At 36.0% G+C, this 22,015-nt stretch overlaps 1 protein-coding gene across 2 annotated transcripts in view; it reads right to left on the bottom strand.

Annotated features, from left to right (window-relative positions):
• The window catches only part of Gyf (GIGYF family protein Gyf), a 52,366-nt gene that overhangs the window by 16,481 nt on the left and 13,870 nt on the right, over positions 1–22,015 (bottom strand). The window contains exons 3-14 of one of the 2 annotated variants that reach the window (XM_028304913.1): positions 20,275–20,410; positions 19,773–19,924; positions 18,944–19,126; positions 18,054–18,160; positions 17,085–17,190; positions 16,705–16,951; positions 15,808–15,857; positions 14,389–15,313; positions 14,005–14,196; positions 13,407–13,556; positions 12,902–12,997; positions 9,183–9,290 (exon numbers count right to left, since the gene is read on the bottom strand). In XM_028304913.1, coding sequence (XP_028160714.1) covers positions 9,183–9,290; positions 12,902–12,997; positions 13,407–13,556; positions 14,005–14,196; positions 14,389–15,313; positions 15,808–15,857; positions 16,705–16,951; positions 17,085–17,190; positions 18,054–18,160; positions 18,944–19,126; positions 19,773–19,924; positions 20,275–20,410 — 2,452 coding nt within the window. Of the gene's footprint in view, positions 1–9,182; positions 9,291–12,901; positions 12,998–13,406; positions 13,557–14,004; positions 14,197–14,388; positions 15,314–15,390; positions 15,858–16,704; positions 16,952–17,084; positions 17,191–18,053; positions 18,161–18,943; positions 19,127–19,772; positions 19,925–20,274; positions 20,411–22,015 lie in introns of both variants that reach the window. The other variant, XM_028304905.1, reaches the window with a different exon arrangement.

Raw genomic sequence — 22,015 nt, forward strand, 5'->3', positions numbered from 1 at the left:
TTCACACGTGATGCCGTGACAACGCGAAACGGGTTTCATTTTTATATATATAGATTCTATTATCTTAATTACATTCATAATGCTGTTTTTTTACTTTGGTAACTAGGTAAAGTAGGATATTTATCTATCCTCTTACCTACATCCTCTGCTATCTCTTTTCAATTGCATTGAATCAATTCATAGACATAATTATGTATATCAGTATTTTCCAAAAATAACAGCCAAATTTTAAATTGATATTCATTGATAATATTATTATTAATAATTCAAATTTATGAGCCCATAATATCATTATAATAATGGTTTGTGGTCCTTATCACACAATAAACGCTAGCCCTAAGCACTAAGAAAGAAAGCACAAATCTATATATATAAAAGAAAGTCGTGTTAGTTACTCCACTTATAACTCAAGAACGGCTGAACCGATTTAGCTGAAAATTGTCAGGGAGGTAGTTTAGAGCCAGGAGAAGGACATAGGATACTTTTTATCCCGTTCGAAATAAAAAAAAGTCTGCTTATTTATTGCCATTAAGGCGGAACAAAGTTCGCCGGGTCAGCTATAACCTATACAGGGTGTTAGATAAATGGGTATATGAGCCGACAATAGCCCATGTTAACATAGGCATATAAATGGTATGGTGAAGTCAGCAATTTGATATCATGATTTTAATTTTTTCAATTTTCATACTAAATAAATTTTATAAAATACGATTTGTATGAAAATTTTAATAATTTAAATGAAGATATCAATTTTCTGACTTCACCATACCATTTATATGATCATGTTAACATGGGCTAGTGTCGGCTCATATACCCATTTACCTAACACCCTGTATAATGTAATTAATAAAATTATACCTTAATAGCATTTCAAACTAAGAATAATTGAGTAAGTATAATGTAAAATATCTTCAGGGTTGTGCGAGTGAGTTTGTATAGATGTTTAACAAGTTTGCATTTTTGTCATTACGACCACAAGAAAATAATTAATATCTTACTTCTATAACCCTTTCAAAGTGTAATTTCCACAAAATAAAATTTATAATCATAATATATTAATATCATTAATAAAATTTAAAATATTAATTTCTTTGGGAAGACTGCAATTAATTCATTAAATGTTCTCACTATTATATTAAATTCCCACATTCAACCTAATTTCTATAAAAAAGATAATTTTTGATAAAATTGAAAGCAATAATCCTATAAATTTATTTGGGAAGACTGCATTTGGTTCAATAAATGGTGTCACTAATAAAATTCCCACATCAGAACTAATTAACAATGCTTAAGACATACTAAGTCTAACAATATCCACAATAGTTTTTATAAAGAAGATTAACCACACTAAAGGAATGTCAATAGCTCCGTATTTGGTTGAATCTTTATGATGGTGTAGCCTATAGGTGTACCAAAATCACATGGCAAACAAAAATATTTGAAATGTGTGACTTTCATATGGCAATTGTCAAAGAAAATTAAGAGATCTGTCAGCCGTTGCAGAAATTTTGTGATATCTTCATGAATATTTGTTATTTTTGTGAAAAACTCGAAAAAGCTCAAGCTCACGCGAGTCATATTGTTTTCAATGTAATTGTAAAATAAGGCATAATTCAAAGTCAATCTTTGATTTTAAAGCACGTCGTTGAGTTGACAGGTAAGTTCAACTGAAATGTTTGATACATGTAATTTATTACCCGACTCCGTCAGAAGGAGGGTTATGGTTTTTTATATTGTACTTACTTAATAGCTACTTTATCGGGGTTTTCAGGTATATCTTACAAATTGGTGCAGAAGAATGGTCAAAATATTATGACCATGTAAAGAAAATTGAAAAAGATTTCATCAAGCAAGATAAGGATTGAATGAATATAATTGAAATGCTGGAAAAGCGATTTATAATAAATACCTCTCATCTATTAAAGAACAAGAAATGCAAGGCGAGTTCTTAGAATCGTTTTCTAGTTCTGAATGAAGTGATAAGTTATTAGTATGATACATAATAAAATTAGTTACATACGATATACCTACTTATTTTTCAAGACATTTTCTTGTGTTAAAAACCTGATGTATAACAACATTAATCATACACATAACTAAAATATATATTCGTACTTCATGTTCAATAATAGTAGTCATAAATAAAAAATTAAACAGTATCAAGATCAAGTTTAATCCAATTTCCCCAGTATTGCACTCAACAGTTTATTTTGCCCATTTGCCATGAGATTCGGGCACACCTATATTTAGAAATGCACTTGTTTTTGATTCCAACGAAATATTGGTTTTGAAGTAACGATATCGGTTTTCGCCTTGTTATACAGAAACGACCTAAGTATACCAATTATGGTTTTAATTTTTTTTATAAGATCTAAACCTATATTACATGCCGGACGGTATTCTAATTATTCTAATGATAAGCTAAACAAAACCTTAAACTAGCACAAAATCACACAAATAGAAATAGCTTTATCGCGCTCTGCTGGCATTATCATTTATCTTACTAATTTAATAACCCTGTTTCTGTTAACATAAGAATTAAAATCATACCAAATAATATGGAAAATAACGACTAATTAAAGTGAAGCTTGACACACTGCAACTTAAAATTATAATCCTAAAGCCTCTATCCATTTGTCAGAATTGGTAACGAAACTCATAGCGCATTTTCATGCCATTCTTCATCCAATCTTCAATCTCTAAAGCTTCCTCTGTAAGGTAACCCCGTGCATTTCAGTGTGGACAGGCCCTCAGGCGCTTAGAGCGCGAGGCCATCCCATACGAAGAAATCATAAATAATATTTTCTGATTCTTGCGCATATTTCTTTATTTATTGTGCGTCATCCTGAAAAGCCATAACGTTGGGTTTAACCAATTACATTCTCGCACTATAATAAGAATTGTGCTGGTTCGTTCTCGATGATGAAAGTTAACTAGTGTAATAAAATGTCCTCCGACTTCACACAATTTTAAAATTAATTATTTTCTAACGCAGCCGTACAACTGTACGTTTCTGTCAACATTTTCAGCTTTCTCTATGGTTTTGGCTGCAAAACATTTTTGTTCATACTTTTTACTACTAGAAGAGATGTAACAATGCTAACAAAAAGGAAAAAGAAAGATTAATATTAAAATTTAATCTCCTAGAAACAAGTTCCACTGTTGTTAATGGGAAAAAAAACCTGACGCTTTTACTAATAGCCTGTACCCACGAATTCACTCGCATTAAACCTTGAAACAGATTTTATCGTACGTTTTGAACTGTCAAATGAATACAATTGCTTTACACAATTGCATCAAAGGACTGGCTGGAGCTTAAGAACAAAAGACTGCAAAAGTGTGAAATGGAGACAAGTAAACACAAAACGCCTTTCAAAATATGCCTAAGATGAGTACTTAAAACTAAACAAGGAGTTTGCCGCTGCTATCAAATATGGCAAAGGTGTGATATTAGAGATACTAATTAACTAGAGATGTTCATAAATACCAATCTCAACCTAAATACAGTTTTAGAAAAATGATATTGATATAAACAACCAAATACTTACCTTCTTTCCAACCTTTTTTGCTAGCAATTTTTTGTTTTTCTTACATTTAACTGTTTGCTCAACAGATACTCATTTTAAATAAACAACTAGGTAACACATCGAGGGAAGTTCACTTTGGACCCCCATATGGTTGGTTTTTTGAAAAGCTCTCTTAGCGGATTCCTACGCCATAAAAACTAATAGTAGTTCAACCTAAGGAACACTGCACTTAGAACTATCAAGTTACGCGAGTGTTTTGTGTTATGGCCTATACATATAGGTCTTGATGCATTTACACTTTGCTGGTCTTAATTTCTACGTTCTTTATTATTTCGAGGAGTTCCCTATTTCCTAACATGTTGACTATAGAACCCTAAACAAAGACAGCATCGTTCAAGTGTCCACCTTTTTACACATTACCCTCCTTTGCAGATAGTTTAGACCTGTCTGCTTAAGCGTCTTGTGATTTATGTCAATTCAATTAAATAAAAACTTAAGCAAACCGCATTAAAGTTTTCCTCCAGCACAATAAGCCGTTGGCCATTTACCGAAACAGCTAGTATCAGACACATGATGAGGAGAACGGTTGATCGGTCTGGAGATTCCACGATACTTGGAAGATTCAAAAGGACAACCATAAACGGTAATGACTTTGCCGAAAACATTCACTAGCAACATTAACGACAAATTGAAAAGAAAAACGGCCCTTATACATGCACTATGAATAATTAAGGGCATAATTTAAGTCAGAATAAACTGTTATTTTTTATCTGGAGATGTTTATTTCATACACATCATAACTTTCATCATCGAAGATGAGACAGCAAAGAGGATAATTACAATCAAACATTACGTAAAGATAAGTTCGTTTAGCTGTGAATCAGTCACAAAGTAATTGTAATTGCAAGAAAAAACGATTTCAATAGGATAAATACTTTTCTTTGCAGCCTTTTTTTAGTTTGTCAATATAAATTAATAATTGCAAATTAAATGCAAAAAAGCTTGTAGTTTTCATTAAAGCCCGATTTAAACCTACGCTGCGAAACATGTCAGCGAACACCCCCACAGCCACAGCTGTTACAAAGAGTACAAACAAAATATTTCCACGATCTCTTAGCTAGTGGGTATATGAAAAAGAGTTAGCAAACCAAACGAATAATAGGTAGGTACATCAGGTATTGATAGACTTTTTACTAGAATAAAGTATTTATCCGTGATGCTCGCACGATATTTCATCGCCCATCTGTAATAAGGAATCATGAAGACATAGTAAACTGAATAATTAATTATAATTTCAACTGCAACCCAGCTTTAAACTGTATATACAGCTGCAGCAGTTTTATAAGGAGCCTGTTCAGACTTTAACTCTATACCCGACTGCGCCACGCAAAGGAAGGTAATGTGTTTCTAAGGCTATGTATGTAGGTACAATTTTGTAGCACTACAAACCAAACGCGTGGACCGATTTTGATTAATCTGATCGATTTATCTTACAAATTCAATATGGCGACTACCAAGCCAACATATTCCTATAAAGAAAACAAATAAAATGTATGAATAATGTTGAGTGGGGTATCATTATGTAGGTATTTTCAAATATTTTTTTATTTTGAATGACAATTAAGGGCTCTCGCCCACGGCGACTTTTTGTAGTGATGCGCGTTTCGTAAACGAGCGACAGCATCGCGCGTTAGTCGCATTTGCAACGCACTACAAAAGAAGCACAGTAGATAAATCAAACAGTACGGAAGCTTCATACAAACGCTCGAAATCAGACTCACGCACACAGACGCACGCTTTACACGAGCTCTAAGCGAACCTCGCAGTCCATCCGTCGCGAGTGTCGCGCGCGTTGTGTTTTTAATAATAATTTTATTGCATGCACTGTCCGCTGTATTTTTAAAATCATGCCACGAGTGTATTGCGTAGTAAACGGCTGCTTGAACTCGGCATCTTCAAAACCAGAACTTTCATTTTTTAAACTTCGTAATAATTCTGAATTGTAAAAATGATTAAATATTACTTTTTAAATAAAGTGCTTACATCTGATTTTGTAATAGTTCTTTTTAAATTACGTAATTACGCTTTTTAACAATTTATGTGTTCTATTTGTTAAAGTAATTTGCTCCGCACGCTTTTGTACTAAGTGATGAACTGTATTTCAAATGAGGCAATAGGTATGTGAAAGTAAGTATCCGGTATTTTATTTATGAGAATAGATCTTCTACCGGCCTCTAATAGTACTTAATCAATTTATTCGATTATGTATTCGATCATTATAGAACCTAATTAACGTTTTATTTTTTGTTAATTAGGTACTTAGTCAATTAATTTATTCCATTAGGTATTTGATAATTAAAAAACCTAAATAAACGTTTTAATAAATAAGTAAGTAAGAACCTTATTAATTTTATAAAGATTAAGAGTGCCAACCCTAACACTCAGTTGAAGTGTAGGTATTTAACTCGCCGAAAGGGCTAAGTTTCCGTACTGCTTTAGCTCATATATATACTGTGAAAGAAGCGCGCTACGGCCCGATCGCGAAGCCCACACTCGGCCTCGTCGCCACGCGCACCGACGATCGCCAAACGGCTAGAGTACCTTCTGTACTCGCCACTCTGTCCGGTGAAGCTGGAAAAGCTCCTCAACCTACTAGCGTGCGTCCCAAAAAAAAAAAAGTCGCCGTGGGCGAGGGGTCTTAGGATCTATCAACCATAAAGCTAAGTAAAAAGTATATTCACTGTATTTTCCCAACAATGGATCTCGATTCCTGACTGATGTCGAACTGGACTTGATGTACCAGTATTTTATACCTACTTAACCCATTTCCTAGCTTGGGCCTAATTTAAATTGATGTTCATGTTTAGTAATATGTATAAGCAGACATATAACAAAATGTGAAAGTGGTAAAGCTTTATAAACATCGCGGTTTTGTCACAGTTGGCGATAATACGTAGTTTGAAACGTAAATAAATAATGTTTGCATGTTATTTAATCATATTTTATACGCTTTGGAGGTTTGGAGGTGGTGGATGTATAACCCGGTTCCTGGGCCTTGGATGGGGACTATGGATCACCTTCTTCTCCGCACTGGCCCATTTATTGTCCCGAAGCAGTGGTAGGGTTAATATTGGGACGTGTAAAAGTGCTTTTTAAAAGCCTATTTGCAAAAATAAATGAAATTTATGAATTTTTACCTACTTGGTTCCCGGCTGGCAGGTGCTAAATTGGTTTGGTAATCTCCCCCCCCCCCCCCCCCCNTACACATTAGGAATGTTAGAATAATTAGTAATATTGTGTAAGATTTGTAATCACATAAGGATCGCAAAACGTTATGTTTAAAAGGTCATAAATTATATGATAAGTATCCAAATTAGTTACTGCTAGCGACATCTAGGTCTTGTAATCTATAATAAATGCATGTACTTAAAATAGAATGAAGTTAGTCTGCTTGGAAAATTATATGCTTTATTATTGCTAATAAAGAAACAGAAAAGCAATTAAAACACACAAATAACGTGGCATATGTGTTAAAGAAAACTGTATCTGAGCGTTACAGATAACACCTTATAAAATAAAAATACAAGATGGAAAATGACAAAGCATTTAAAAGGAATCGTGAATGACATTTACAGACATGTCAGAAAAAGCTTATTACATGACCAAATATGTCGAGATGTACTAGTATAAAGTCGCAGTATAAATAAGATGTGAATACTAGCATAATAAAGGTAATTTGAGCTACATATACTTTCAAGTTCACTATAGATGTATTTCCAATTCATAAATATGTAGGTGCTGTAGTTGAAGGTCCATATTGAAATATGGATAGAATTAACAAAACACAAAGGACTGCGCAAAACTTGATATGAGCCAAAATGTTATAATACTTTTTTACTTAATTACTAGCTGACCCGGCGAACTTCGTACCGCCTTAGCGTAGAGATTTTCTTAATATTTTTTTCCGTAAGAACCATCCTTGGACTTCCACAAACATTTAAAAAAAAGAATTATCGAAATCGGTTCAGCCGTTCACACGTGATGCCGTGACAACGCGAAACGGGTTTCATTTTTATATATATAGATTACATTGTTAAGTTTTCAGATTGTAATATGGTTGTAATATTGTCAAGTTAAATAAATTACAATTTTAATGTGGTTCCACACGCAATGCTTTTCGTAGCTGATGCCAGGGGCGCTTTTTAAATATCATATCTTTTGTTTTTTGTAATTTATGGCTTCTAGCTGTCTGCACATTTAGCCAGTGCCAAGTAAAGTTATAATGTATTTCATCGTTTGAATGTATTTTTTGAGTATTTTATTATTTTTATTCGGAAACTAACAACTATTTTATCAATTACATTGAATACATTGAATACATCTATTGCATACAAATTGGTGACGTTTCTACTAATAGGAATTAATATCTACCTACCTGTCGTGGCGCATGCACAAGCCGTGCAAGCAAATGTAAAAAGTGACACTTTGTGCTTGTTATTGCTCTCTGTGGGGATGTCGCGACGATATACCGCCTAGCGGATAAATTCGCAGTGTGGATGCCCATCAAAATGGATCACCACCAAAAATAATATTAAAAATAAAATACTAGTATGTAATCGGTCATTCATGATTCCTTTTCTTGCAAGCAGGAGGCGAAATTCAATGTTCCCACGTTTTGTAAATTTTTCAATTCATCCAGCAAAATGTGGCATAACATTGAATTTCATAGCTTACACTTAATTTTCAAACAAACAAAAGCTGATCTTTGAAATGTAAAATTCATACAAATAGCTTGTATCAAACTAGCTAGAATATGACAAGTAATGTTCAATTGTTCAATCAAACCAACTAAGTGTAAGCTTGTTAAAAGCATGCACGTGCTGTAAGAAAGTCATCTTGACGTAAAGTTTTTATTGTACATAGAACACAGGATGAGTCAAGGCAGGTAATTAGGTTAAGTTACATGACACGAGTTAGAAATTTTTAATTCCATTCATTACTATTATTTCAAGCATACTCGTAGTTGAGATTTGCCAATTTGACTCATGCTGTATAACAAATATATTTATTTTATTATTAATGTCACGGTAAATGTGATTTTGAAAATTATTCATAGTTACCGGTCATTATTAATAATCACCTCACGATTTGATTTGAAATTATTTATGCATGTAAAAAAATAAAAGGCAGCTTAGGGTTGGCCCATAAAGATAATTCTATTCTTTCGGAATAGAGCAACAACCACGAATATTCTCATATACATCCAAGATTTCACTCATGTAAAATCTGAAAATATCTCAGAGTTCAAATATTCAGCGTGCTCTGCAGCGCTGTACACGAGCCCGTGTTCTCTTTTATGACATATAATTATGAATAATTTTTAATTTATCACTATTACCGTAACGTAATAATAATAAAATATACAAAAAAAGAAGAACTACAAAACTAACACCTATGAGAAAAAAAACACATTCTGTTCTGAATGGCAGATTGATAGAAAAAGCACAGCATAATAGAGAGCTATTGCTAATAAGAGGGAGAACTTATTCTAATGAGGTAAGCACACTACAGACACTGCGCAACTGAATGTTTAACATAATGACATTTTTAAAAGCGTGCAAGCCGATATCTGCCTAGCACTGGGGCATAAAATACCTGTGGCTCCCAGAAATATAGAGGCAGGTTGCTGACGCGGTTGTCACGTGGCATGGGCTGCACCCATAGCAGGTCTGCCGACGGAGACGGCTGGCCCCACAGTGAATCCTGAGAACAATCGTCAAGTCAAAACGTGGCAAATACGTGGACATGCCAATTCAACCGCAGCGTCAATAAATCAATATGCCTGTCATGATCATCACTCGAAAATATGAGAAAAGGGCTGATAACTATTATAATTGAGCCGCATTGATAAGAAATTGCAATGAAATTAATCAGATTGTATATTATAACTTTGTCATATTTTCAATCATCTTTCAATGTTCATAAAAATAAAATTTTGGTCAAAAACTAAGCTCAAGTATTAAATATTATGTTCTCGGACATTTCAAACCGATTTATTGAAAAGAATAACTAAGAGTGTGATTTATAAATCTAATCTGGCAATATTGATTTCACTAAATATCATTTGTAGCTGTAAATACCACATAGTTCGGTTGAATTCCACGGAAGAAAGTTTTTTACTTTGTTAATACGAGTTTTTTCCACTACTCGGCTTGTTCAACTTCTGAAATGGAAGACGTGGCAAGAAAAACCACGCTATTATTTTACTTTAAGCGTAAAACAAAAAACAAGTAGGTAGGTACATTTGTAATAATTTTCATGCTCGTGCAACAATTTAGTTCAGCACACATGAAAATAAAATTTTAAATATTTCAGAACAACCGTGTCCTATTACGAAAAAGAAGCGAAAATCGAAAACATCATGCAACAGTAAAAAAATCAAGACATAAATTATTTTCAAATAATAACTTTCTATTCAAGTTATTTTACTTCCAAATCTAGAAAAGTAAGGAGCACAGAGCTACGACATTGCCAGTAAATCTCACTTTTATTAGTTAAAATTGGATTAGAATCATGGGCTCAAGATTTAAAATCTTAAAGGGCCTTCTTACAATAAGATAAACGCGTGTTGAACATGTATAAATTGCCATTTAGTATGGAAATCACACAGTAAACCACCCACAAAAATATTCTAGTGTCAAAAATTAATACTTAATACAACTATATTACTATAAGCACCATATGAATGGTTGAAAATATTTTACACTTTAAAAGCCTCGTATAAGTATATCCCGTAAACTCTTTTAATGTTGCAGATATTGAAAGAAAACAGGAACATAAGAATCTAAGCAGTCCTTCTTAGTAATTACAATAAGGAAGCACTACATACATCATAAGCATCTACAACTACAAGGTATAATCTACCCACACTATATTAAAATTAAATGTAAAACTAGAATACATAAGTAAATAATATGCATGTTGATTGGCAGCTCCAATCACCTGAAAATTATATTCTGACGTCATTGTTGCATGAAGACAACTAATCATGAAGATATCAATGATTTTATGTTATTTGCTTTGGGCATTCAGAAATTTATAGCCTGACCAGGAACAAAAAAACCCTGGCATAGAGGCGCATCAATTGCATTTGATAGTGCAACACTGAGTACAGTCGTACCTGTGTTAAATTAATAGGCTAACTTTATGTATCAGGATTCAGGATTACGGGCTAATTTAATATTTTCATAAATTAACGAAAACATATTATTATAGGTAACCTGGTTTAAATAAATTAAATGAAACCATCAATCGAGCTAGTAGGATTTATTTTATTATTCATCAATAATCAAATTCAGAACTTGAATATTCAACTGCAATGTCTGCTCATGAACGCTTCAAACTCGGTACTTCTTTCCCAATTCCATAAAATTCAACACTTAGAAAGTGACAAAAAACTTTAAAATAGGTAGTTGAAACAAACCACAGCTAATTTTCATAGTGGACTGTACCATACGATAAACATGTCAGTCAATTTGACAACCTTTGTTGGAAACATTATTCAATGAAAATATTGTCCGAACCCTTGGTATTTCTCTTCGACAAATACTTTAACACATAGTGAACCACTTTTCTTTCACGACTATAAAAAGATTTTAGCAATTTCATTCACAAAATCAATTGCGCACATTTAAAATAAAGTTTGTTTACACTCTGACAGCAATAGACTGACATGCAAGGTGACATGTCAATGAAGTTTTTAGTTATTGTTGCCATTAAAAGAAATTAGTACCATTAGATTTCCGCAACATGGCGAGGGTTTTTATGTTCCTGGTCAGGCTATACTAACAGCCGAATGGCGTCCACTATTGGACAAAGTCTAAGTAAACTAAAGTACTATGGCCCGATTCGACCAAACTTTTATCCAAGAATAAATTCTGGTATAACTGGCACATTGACAGTTTCAGTATGCGAAATATGTCAAAATGTCTAATAACAATAACTGTCGACTTATTCTGAAATTAATATTACTCTTGTTTGGTCCACACTAAGTATATTTACTTAAATGTAAGCTAGTGACTGTATTTTTAATTCAAGAGGACAAATGTTATGAACTAGGCACTTGTGAACATATTATTATGGAACTAGCATTATTGGGCAGTAATGGAAGACAAATAGGTAAGATCCTACCTACAAATATTATAAATGCGAATGTTTATATGTATGTACGTTTGTTACTCTTTACGCAAAAAGTACGAAACGGATTTTAATGAAACTTTACAATATTATTGTTTTTATTGACCTCTTTAACGTAGGTATCCTTACAGCAAAGAGACAAACTAGTAACTGGTCAAAACTCAAAACAACGCTGGTTTGCACAAATACACCGTAACGTATTATATTAACGTTCAGGAAGCCAGCGTACTGTTCTTTTTACCATCGTTCTGGTCAGACACTTATCTGCCCATAAAACTTATGTACGCTAACTATGCCCACTGTTCGCTCCACAGCAGTTCATTATATGAATTTGCGTCAATCAACTAAGCATTATGTGGAAGGCAATTCGTAAAAAAAAAACGGAATTGTCGCAAATGAAAGCAAAAATAAATCTATAAAACGATAACTATGTACCACGTGATTAATGAGAGCATTACGTCATCAGTGGAATAGGACAGTGTTTTAATTATTACTTAAATGTATTTGTTATTGTAAGCGTTAGGCGTTAAATTTAATTGGGACAATATATTATGTGTCCCATTTTTTAGTTTGTCCCTATTGTTATGAGATTAATTCTCTCCTCTGAGATCGGGTATTCATCATGCTACCCAGTTATTATAAAATACCCTATTAATCACTTGGTCCACGACAAAATATCGATCTGTTTAACATCGAACCCAAATTCCCAAATGACATACAATAATCTACAATACAGACCAAAATAAACTCTAAATCATTCTACAGAATCAAACGGAACTATAAAGATGTTGAACTGAGTTTTTACCATTTGTTGTTGTTGATTAAATGGCAGATTCGCAAGAAGTCCCACTGATCCAAATTGCAATGAATTTATTGATGCATCATTTAATTTGGACATACTCAATACCTAAAACATAGAACTGTAATTGAAAACCTATTGCATAATAGATATAATTTCGACTGCCACATTTATTCAATGAATTGGTTTTGATGATGACACCTGTGAATGTGACACCTTGGTGTTTGAGGCAACCAATACAATGAAGCGCATACATAGCAAAATGAGCGCCTTTATAGCAAGGTGATACTTGTTAGTATATTTCCATATTGTATGTACATAGATGTGGCTCGCATGATGTTAGGTACATGCGGCAAGCGGTGATATTGTTTATACTTACAGATTCTAGTCCCAGCGCTTGCTGCGAGTTGAGCATGGACTCGTTCGGACCCGGCGTATGGTCGAAACCTCCAGACAGAGGAAAATTCACCATATCCTGTGCAAACAGAAAAAGGCAAATAATAGAAACTTACTAGGTATCTTATCATTATTGCTCTCATGTCCGCAAACCATCTTTTTCTTTTTGTCAAATTTATGTATGTTATTGAAATCAGTAAAATACTCAGTCTCAGCCTTAAGTAACTAGTTTCATTTCATGAAAACGTGTCAACTGTTTTACTTAATAATTTGGTAAAATGTTACATCAATAATAAATTATGTGTTTTAAGATTTTATTTTCTCACAATTATTTATAATTCACTTACGTGAGATAATTAAATACAATATTTTGTAACAATAGCTTAGGCGCACAAGTAAAAAAATAACAAACAACAACTTTATAAATTATAAGTGAGTACTTCGCAATTTGCGCACGATTAATCATTTTTAACAGTTCATTTACTTACAATATGGGAGAAAGGCACCACAGGCCCATACGAGCCGAGCGGACGCATATGTGCATCACACGCTCGGCGGACCATCAGACTGGGGTTAAAGAAACCAGCTCGGTACCAGTTGTACATGTCTCTGGAGGAGAATGGCCCTTGGATGTTTCTCTGCGGAAAAACAAAAGATAATGAAACTAAAATGATAGGGATTAAGACGCAATAGCATCAATCATAGCCTAGCTGATACAATCAGTGTAAATAGCAGAGCGTTTTATAGTTCAATCAGTTCGCATAGCCTTTCTTTATTGCTGTGTAAAAAGTATGAAAAGACGCTAAAAGTTAGTCAGCTTTGCTTGTAACATTTTACATGGATATATAAGTGACTAGCTTTCCGCCCGCGGCTTCGCCGGCGTGAAATTTTGTCTGTCACAGAAAATCTTTACGCGCGCGTCCCTGTTTCAAAAACCGGGATAAAAACTATCCTATGTCCTTTTGCGGAACACAAACTATCTCTATGCCAAATTTCTTCAAAATCGGTTCAGTGGTTTAGGTGTGAAAGAGAGACAGACAGACAGAGTTACTTTCGCATTTATAATATTAAGTATAGATTATTTACCTCCGGATCCTCATAATACCACTGATCTGCTATGCCCTGCTGGCCGGATGTTGGCGGCGGTTGCTGCATCATGTTGCTATAGATGGACGAGCCGAAGGCACCCTGCGAGCCCGATTGTTGCAACCCGTGCATTTGGTACATGTTGCTGTGGTTGCCGTGGTTTGGCATCGGAATGGAATCGGAATTCCCCATCTGTATAACACGATTACATATCAGGTCTCAATACTTAACTTAGATGTTGCTCAAATAAAAAGGGGAAATACGTGAACTCTAGCTAGACAAATAATAATATGTCCATTGAACAGACATGATTATTTTCTCAGACTTTTCTCAAAGATATAATTATTAATTATTGCAAAAGTAAAAAGTACAACATATTCTTACCGATGGATTATTCGAGTTCTGATTGAGGAAGAGTGATGAATTGGACAATCCAGGTATTCCAGCGGCATTTGGATAGCCTGCCATTCCAGCACCGCCAGGCTGCATCGGGCCTCCACCGATGGCACCTTGCAGACCCGCACCCATGCCTGGATTCCCCATACCATCTCTAGGCATGACAGACGACGGCATCGGTATTCCCATTCCATTATTACCAGGCCCAATAGGCAGGCCCAGCGACGCATTCAAGGCCGAATTAGTAATCCCGACAGGCTGCATTGGCTGCATGCCTCCCTGCATCCCCGGCTGCATTCCAGGCTGCAATCCTGCTTGGATACCAGATGACTGCATCCCGGGAACTTGCATTCCGGGCCCTGGCATCGACTGCTGCATGCCTTGCATTCCGGCGCCAGAGAGCCCCTGCTGGTTTCCAGAACCTTGCATTCCCACACCAGAAAGCCCTTGTTGCTGATTTCCAGGGCCTTGCATTCCGGCTCCAGAGAGTCCTTGTTGCTGGCCTCCAGGACCTTGCATTCCCAGGGGTTGCATACCAGGGACTTGAAGGGATGGTGGTAATCCTCCAATTTGTAAACCAGCAGGTAGCCCTTGCATACCAGGCAATCCTTGCATTCCGGAGGGAAGGCCCTGCATTCCTGTCGGCATTCCTTGCATACCGGTTGGCATATTCGGGTTAGCAGCCAGCAAACCGCTGTTAGACGCGGCTAGGCCTGGGTTCGAAAGCCTCATCTGCATTGCTGGGTTCGGCAGTTGTTGCATCGCCGGCATTCCGCCCGAACTAGACGGCTGGGTATTATTATTGTCTAATGGGCTGGGCATTGCTTTGGATTTCGATAGCAGATCTTTATCCTCCAAGTTCATGTCGAAGATATCCTCAACGATTTGGTCTTGAGGGCGCTTGGTTACGACACTGTAAAGATAAAAATTTATAGCAATTAGATCTCAACTAAAATGAACCACTATAGAAGAATTAATGCTGGAACTCACATCATATCAGAGGCTGAAGAGACTATATTCTGATGTTTTTGGCGGAGGCTGTTATTTGTGGTGATCATAACTGACTGGAAATTGCTACTATCATCACTAGTTTCCTCGCGATTTATGTCGGACCTCATCAGGGAGTCGTATTTTTGTTTGAATGAATCCCGGACAATTTTATTGAACTTGTCATCGTCGCAAACACCCCCACAGGCAGTATCGGTTAGATCCGAGGATAGGGTGTCAATGGATTCTAAATTTCGGTGTTTTAGAGCTTGATCCATTAGCTCTGACGATATCGACTCTATTGAGGTTAAATTCATCATTGGCATCCGAGCCATATCGCTCATATCTGATAGAACTTCTAGAGACTCTAAGTTTGATATTTTTTTTAGAGCTCCGGCTTCCTGCGAGTCCGTATCTAACCTGGATGACGAATCAGCCACCGCATCCAATGATTCTGGAGCACTGGTTTGCTGTTAATAATAGAAAAAGGATAGGTCAGTTAGAAACAACTTAATACCTTTATATAACTTTTATATAAATATAATCCCACCAAAAACATTCTGTAAAAAACTAGCCAAGTCTCGATGGAGCTGCTTGTTTATCTCTAAAAAGTAATGAAATCTAGACAAAGTCGTGCCAAGTCTATGGTTCTTTACTGCGATTTCTTTTTTATTATAGTTAATGCTGTGTGACTTGGCCGTTGAAGGGTACAAAACCAGGTGCTCCATGACACCATTGCACCAATCTGTTGCCAGAACCACTACCCATTGACGATGGAAAATTGCCACTTGGAAAACGTTGATTTAATAACCAGTGAATTGTAGGCTTAATAAAGCTGCGTATTTCATAATACTTATGCATAATTATTGATTATCTTAACTTAATAAAGATTGTTCAACGGCCAAGTCACACAACATTAACTATAATAAAAAAGAAATCGCAGTAATTGAAAGTTTGGATTATAAGTCAGTGATTATAGCTTACTAGATGACGAAAATTTCTGCGTTCTGGTCTTATCTAAAGGTTCTCAAATAGAGGCCTGAAAATGCGGCGAAATGGTTCCAGTAAAGGATGGTACAGCAGTGTTTGCTTCGCGCTCGACTTGGCGGGGGCACTGCCGTGCCCCCAGATAACTTATTTTTTAATATCTTATTTTTATTAATTTAATTTTTATTTAATAATAATGATTAAAATGTGTTTTACATAGGTGTTATATAAACCACAACTTTTAATTCACCAAAGAAAAATACTGGGTAATAATAAGTTATTGATGCTGATCTGATAGTGGTGTATTTAATAATAAGCCTGCTACAATACCTTCTTGAACTTGACGTCGCTGGCATCGAATCGTTTTGGAGAAAGCTTTTTTGCCTTGTCAGACGACCACCAATCATCTAGCCCTTCTTCGGTTTTGGCTCGGGTGACATTGCCGTGCGTGTGAGAGCGTGCGAGTGGATAGAGCGGCTCCTGGTTCTTCGGCAAGTTTGTGTCATCGTTACTGTAACCGTGGAACGCTCCAGATGCATCGAACGTTCCAGCACACGCTTCGGCGTTGTCTACAGCCCTGTAAATAAATATATTTACTTAAAAAAAAAACACAGAAATTACAACTTCCATTTGTAATTTCAAGCAGCTGAATAGACAAAAATTATAAATTAGTATTGTTATTAATATATTGTCAAGATTAAAGTACTAACCATTCTGGCAAGTTTTCCTCATTTTGTGTGTCTCCTCCAACCCATGTACGACGATTTGAATTCCATGATTGTTTGTCTTGAGATGATCTATCGCCCCAATCTCGCTCTGTAACAATTTAATTCATAAAAATAAACTTTTCTTGCATTTACATTTAAGATGAGCCTTTTCAGATAGGCAAGTCATCACGCAAACGTCGCAAAGGATCAATCTATTATTGTAATGAATGTTTAAATATAAAGAACAATAATAATATTACAATGGCGTCGTAGTCTTGTTCCGATTAAGCCGATTCGAACCCCCCGTTGCTAAACTACTGATGAATCACTCGTAAAACAAGCTTGATTACAGGGGGATAAGGAAATCCAGCAATAGTCATTGAGCTGATGTCAGTGACATTGACGTATGTAATGTAATGTCAGTGTCACTCTAGAAACGTCAGATTGGAAGGACGCGCGCGGACGTCTCCACTCGCTGTTATGCTAAGCGATGAATTGTATTTAAAACGTGGCAAAATATAATGTGCAAGTTAAGTATTCACTGTTTTATTTATGAAAATAGTACTACCGGTCTTTAGCACTATCCTAATATTAGCTAATATTATAAATCCCGCTTATAATATAAATGCGAAAGTTTGTTTGAATGTTAACATGTTTTTTACTCTTTCACGCAAAAACTACCGAACGGATTTTGATGAAACAGTATACAGTATTATTGTTTATAACCCAGAATAACATATGGGCTATAATTTAAGACGATCTGTGACAAACTAAATTTCACGCAGACACGCGGGGGAAGCCGCTGGCAAAAGCTATAGGCTATAATTTATGACGCTCTGTCACAAACTAAATTTCACGCGGGTAAAGCCGCGGGCAAAGGCTAGTAGTCTATAAATTTATGACGACCTGTGACAAACTAAATTTCACGCGGGTGAAGCCACGGGCAAAGCTAGTATTAAATAAAGTACTGACCCCACTTCTCCTGTTGATTATTGCGAGATCGCCCTGCGTCCTGGTTTCGCCACTCCTCGCCCTCCTCTCGCGCCTGCCTCCAATTAGTTGTTTGCCCCTGGCGCTTGCTAAAACATCAGTTGATGCATTAATACGACCCACGGTCCCCATAATAATATTATCGATGTTGCATGAAAACTTTGTACCAAGCATCAAATTGATGCATTAAAACTTATTAATATTAACCATGTTCCATTAAAGCTTTGCACTAACAGACTTGACCTATAAATTGCAAATCACATACACCCCACACTTCGGGTGAGCCTAAACCCTGGAATAGGCCCCTTTATACTTCAAAGGGTTTGTTACACTAAATGTAATAACGTACTTAATTAAGACAGAATATACAACGTGTTAATGAAAAAGCGCAAAACCTCAGATACCCCAATTTATTTTTATTATAAAATAATTATGTAAATTATTACAATTAATTTTCGCGGATTATTTACGAAGATATTCATTCTTTTTGTTTTCGCCCCGCGCACGAGTTATCTCTTTTTACGCATTTCTGGCAACGTATTGACCTTTCACACGCTGATTGCAAGGCATGCACGCCTATGAGTAGGTTAGTAGTTAACGTAGATAGTTCATTCACCTATGATAATAGAGTTAATTAACGATTAAAATTAACATATTTTTTTGGTTAAAATTTTACCCTAATTTTTTATTAGTTACTTGTCTCGTAAGTATAGATTGTCAGCATCGAATTGAAGCGCTGGACGCAGGTTGCTACCAACCGATCAACATGGAAAGCATTGGGGGAGGCTTATGTTCAGCAGTGGACGTCCTAATGGCTAAAATGATGATGATGATAGATTGTCAGAATACAGCATGAGGAATTAGTAGCTTACCTTCTAAACATTTTGCTGGGCGTCCATTCCGCCTGCTCGCCCGTAGTTCTGTTCTGTGAAGTGCTTGGGCTGTTGCCGCTCCACGATGCCCGAGGGCTGGGCGATGAGTCATCATCAGCAGCTGCATTGAACCCAGGCATTCTGGGAAGACCGTGCCCGTGGCCGTGAGGCCGCGCGCATGCCCTACAAACAACACAAACAACTTACTATCACTTGGATCCTCGCAATTAAATAAATAGGGTAAACCGACAGTCATTGGACGCTGCCAGTCATTGGCCAAAACAACCCTTGAATTTTCTTAAAATAAATATTCCTTCAAATACAATGAATATTCCTACAAAAAAACGCTCTTTTATCTCCATCAGTCGGAATCTCTCAGTTGTGTTAAGTATTCAATGACTGGCAGTTTACCCTAAATGTCTTTATTGCAAAAAAAAAGTGTTACAATTTTGAGTAAAATATCTTCTGTCTTCCAAAATAGGCGTTTGCCTGTAGTATGGACGACAGTGTCCTTCCCCCATTAGGTACAGACAGTTTAAAAAGAGGTTGATTCAATTTACATACATTTATACATACCATAAAATACAAATGATGCCCATAAAATTATATCAAAAACAAAGTCAACAAGACAAAACGATTTGCAGTGGTTATCATGATACCAGATATATTAAACAGGCGGTTATTTAAGGGCCTTTAATTCGTCGAATTTTATCGACAAAAGCCCTTATTAACTAGAATCTAGGTAGTTACATAATTTTCAGCAAGACATCTTATTACAAAATTGTAAATTATTGTATTTTTTTTCAGACAGTTAATAATTTTTGTTTACCTTCCCATTGAAGTCTGTCGGACAAAAGGGAGTCTTGGCCTCCCCCGTCCATCGTTAGGACTCATCCCCCGGCCCATGCCTCTTCCCATGTTGTTGAACCTCTCCCCTGGTGACCCCACTCCTATGGGAGGACCGCTTCTCATATTTTCTCTCTGTGAACAAATCGTTGTGGTGTCAGAGAAACATGCAAGTGCAAATGCAATTTATCTGAATGCCAATGCAATAGACTTGCATTCAAAGATTTCGTTACAAAATTCCATCCTGTATATGTATAACTCAAAGGTGACTGACTGACAGACATAGTGATCTATTAACGCACAGCCCAAACCACTGGACTCGGATCGGAATAAAATTTGGCATGCAGGTAGATGTTATGACGTAGGCATCCGCTAAGAAAGGATTTTACGAAACTCCACCCCTAAGGAGGTAAAATGGGATTCACGCGTACGAAGTCGCGGGCGGCCGCTAGTTTATTATAAGCATACTATAACTGTATTCTTACCATATCGTCTTCAAACGTGTTATTTAGTGCGAACGGTGGCTTTCCTCTCGGCTGGTACAGCATATCAATATATTTTAATTCAGGCGGTGCATCCGATGTGCGATCATACAACGCTAGCATTTCTTCTCTGCCATATCTGTCAACAAAAAAATATATGATAATTTCAAGGTAACAGTATCTAAATCTACACGTTATACTCATTATCACCGATATTAGATTCTGTATGTGAACGAATTAAACACAACACACAATCCAGCGACTAATTCACAAGATATTAATATTTAATATAATATTATAAATGCAAAAGTTTGGATGTCTGGATGTTTGTTACTGAACGGATTTTGTTGAAACTTTACAGTATTATTGTTTATAACCTAGATATTATAGGCTATAATTTATGACGATCTGTGACAAACTAAATTTCACGCGGGTGAAGCCGCGGGCAAAAGCTATATTCTTTGCATTTTGCATTCCTGTTTTTTATACAACTAAAACAATAGAAAGCGGTGTACGTCAAAGTCAAAACGAATAAACTCGCCCCTTCGACGGACTCCCTCGGCTTTTAAATGTCCGCGTACCTACTCCTGACCTCTGTCGCGGGCCCCTAATCAAATTACTGACCCGGGTTATAATAATACCGTAGGTATCTTCGAGCTCCGACTCGTTTTTGTTAACCAAGAGTTTGCAATTTAACATGGCGGATCACGTGACACAAACATTAATATGATTTACAAACGCAACAAATTATCATAAGCGTTCGTTATATTGTTCTTTGGAGACATTCTCAACGTGATTTTGATAAAAAATTAATACTATGAGCCCGAATATCTTTTTTACTATACATATCTGCAAAGTTGCAATTTTTCCTTCGAGCAGTCTCGTCTCATTACACCCAACACTGGAAACAGTGTTTTAGGTCAATGCCAATTAACTTGTACGCCTATGTGTCCATTTATTCACAAGCAGACTTTCCACCACTCCAACTAATTGAATTTCGCTTCGCCATTGACATATACAATCATCCACTACCCGAATTTCTACCGTTCCGACTAATTGAATGTCTCTCTCACAGTCGACGGCAAAGAGCCCCTTAAAAAAACATACACTGGAATCGCAGACACGCTCCTACTTTTTTCAACCACCACCACATATCGTCAGTGACAAGTGAAAACTGAAAAACTCGAAAATCCAATTTCCCAGAGGCTTCAATCTCACGGCGACCCGTATTTCAATTGAATACACAGCATGCCAATCAATCGGAAAAAAGTAAGAATTCATTTTCTTATTCACTATAAATTCTCTGTAAATAAATATGAAGTTTCATTCGCAACCGGTGATATTCAATGACGTCAAGGATTCAAGCACAGGATGCTTGGGGTAGGGCAAATTGGCCTGGTATCAACTAGGCAATTATTTATTAAGGCGTCACGTGAAACATTAGCGTGAAGTGTTTTGAAGAGAAGTATCAATTCTAACCACGAGTTATCCAATCAAAGTTAACTACGTTGCAATTTCCGCCTCTTGTTCTCAAACAAATCTGATCTGTACAATGTTGCAAACCTCACCTCCAGGTCACAAGTAAATTAGTCGGGATCTAACAACAACAAAATCAGAATAGTTTCCTAAAGTAAGTTTAATAGTAGGGGAAAATGTTTCACCTATGGACATTCCCATAGAACTTCCAGAACAAATTGATGTCACTTAATTTTGTATGGGACCAAATATGCTCACTTGACGCGCA

The sequence above is a fragment of the Ostrinia furnacalis genome, unplaced genomic scaffold (assembly GCF_004193835.3).
Source record: "Ostrinia furnacalis isolate ACB-3 unplaced genomic scaffold, ASM419383v2 OfSCF0155, whole genome shotgun sequence".
Taxonomy (NCBI): Eukaryota; Metazoa; Arthropoda; class Insecta; order Lepidoptera; family Crambidae; genus Ostrinia; species Ostrinia furnacalis.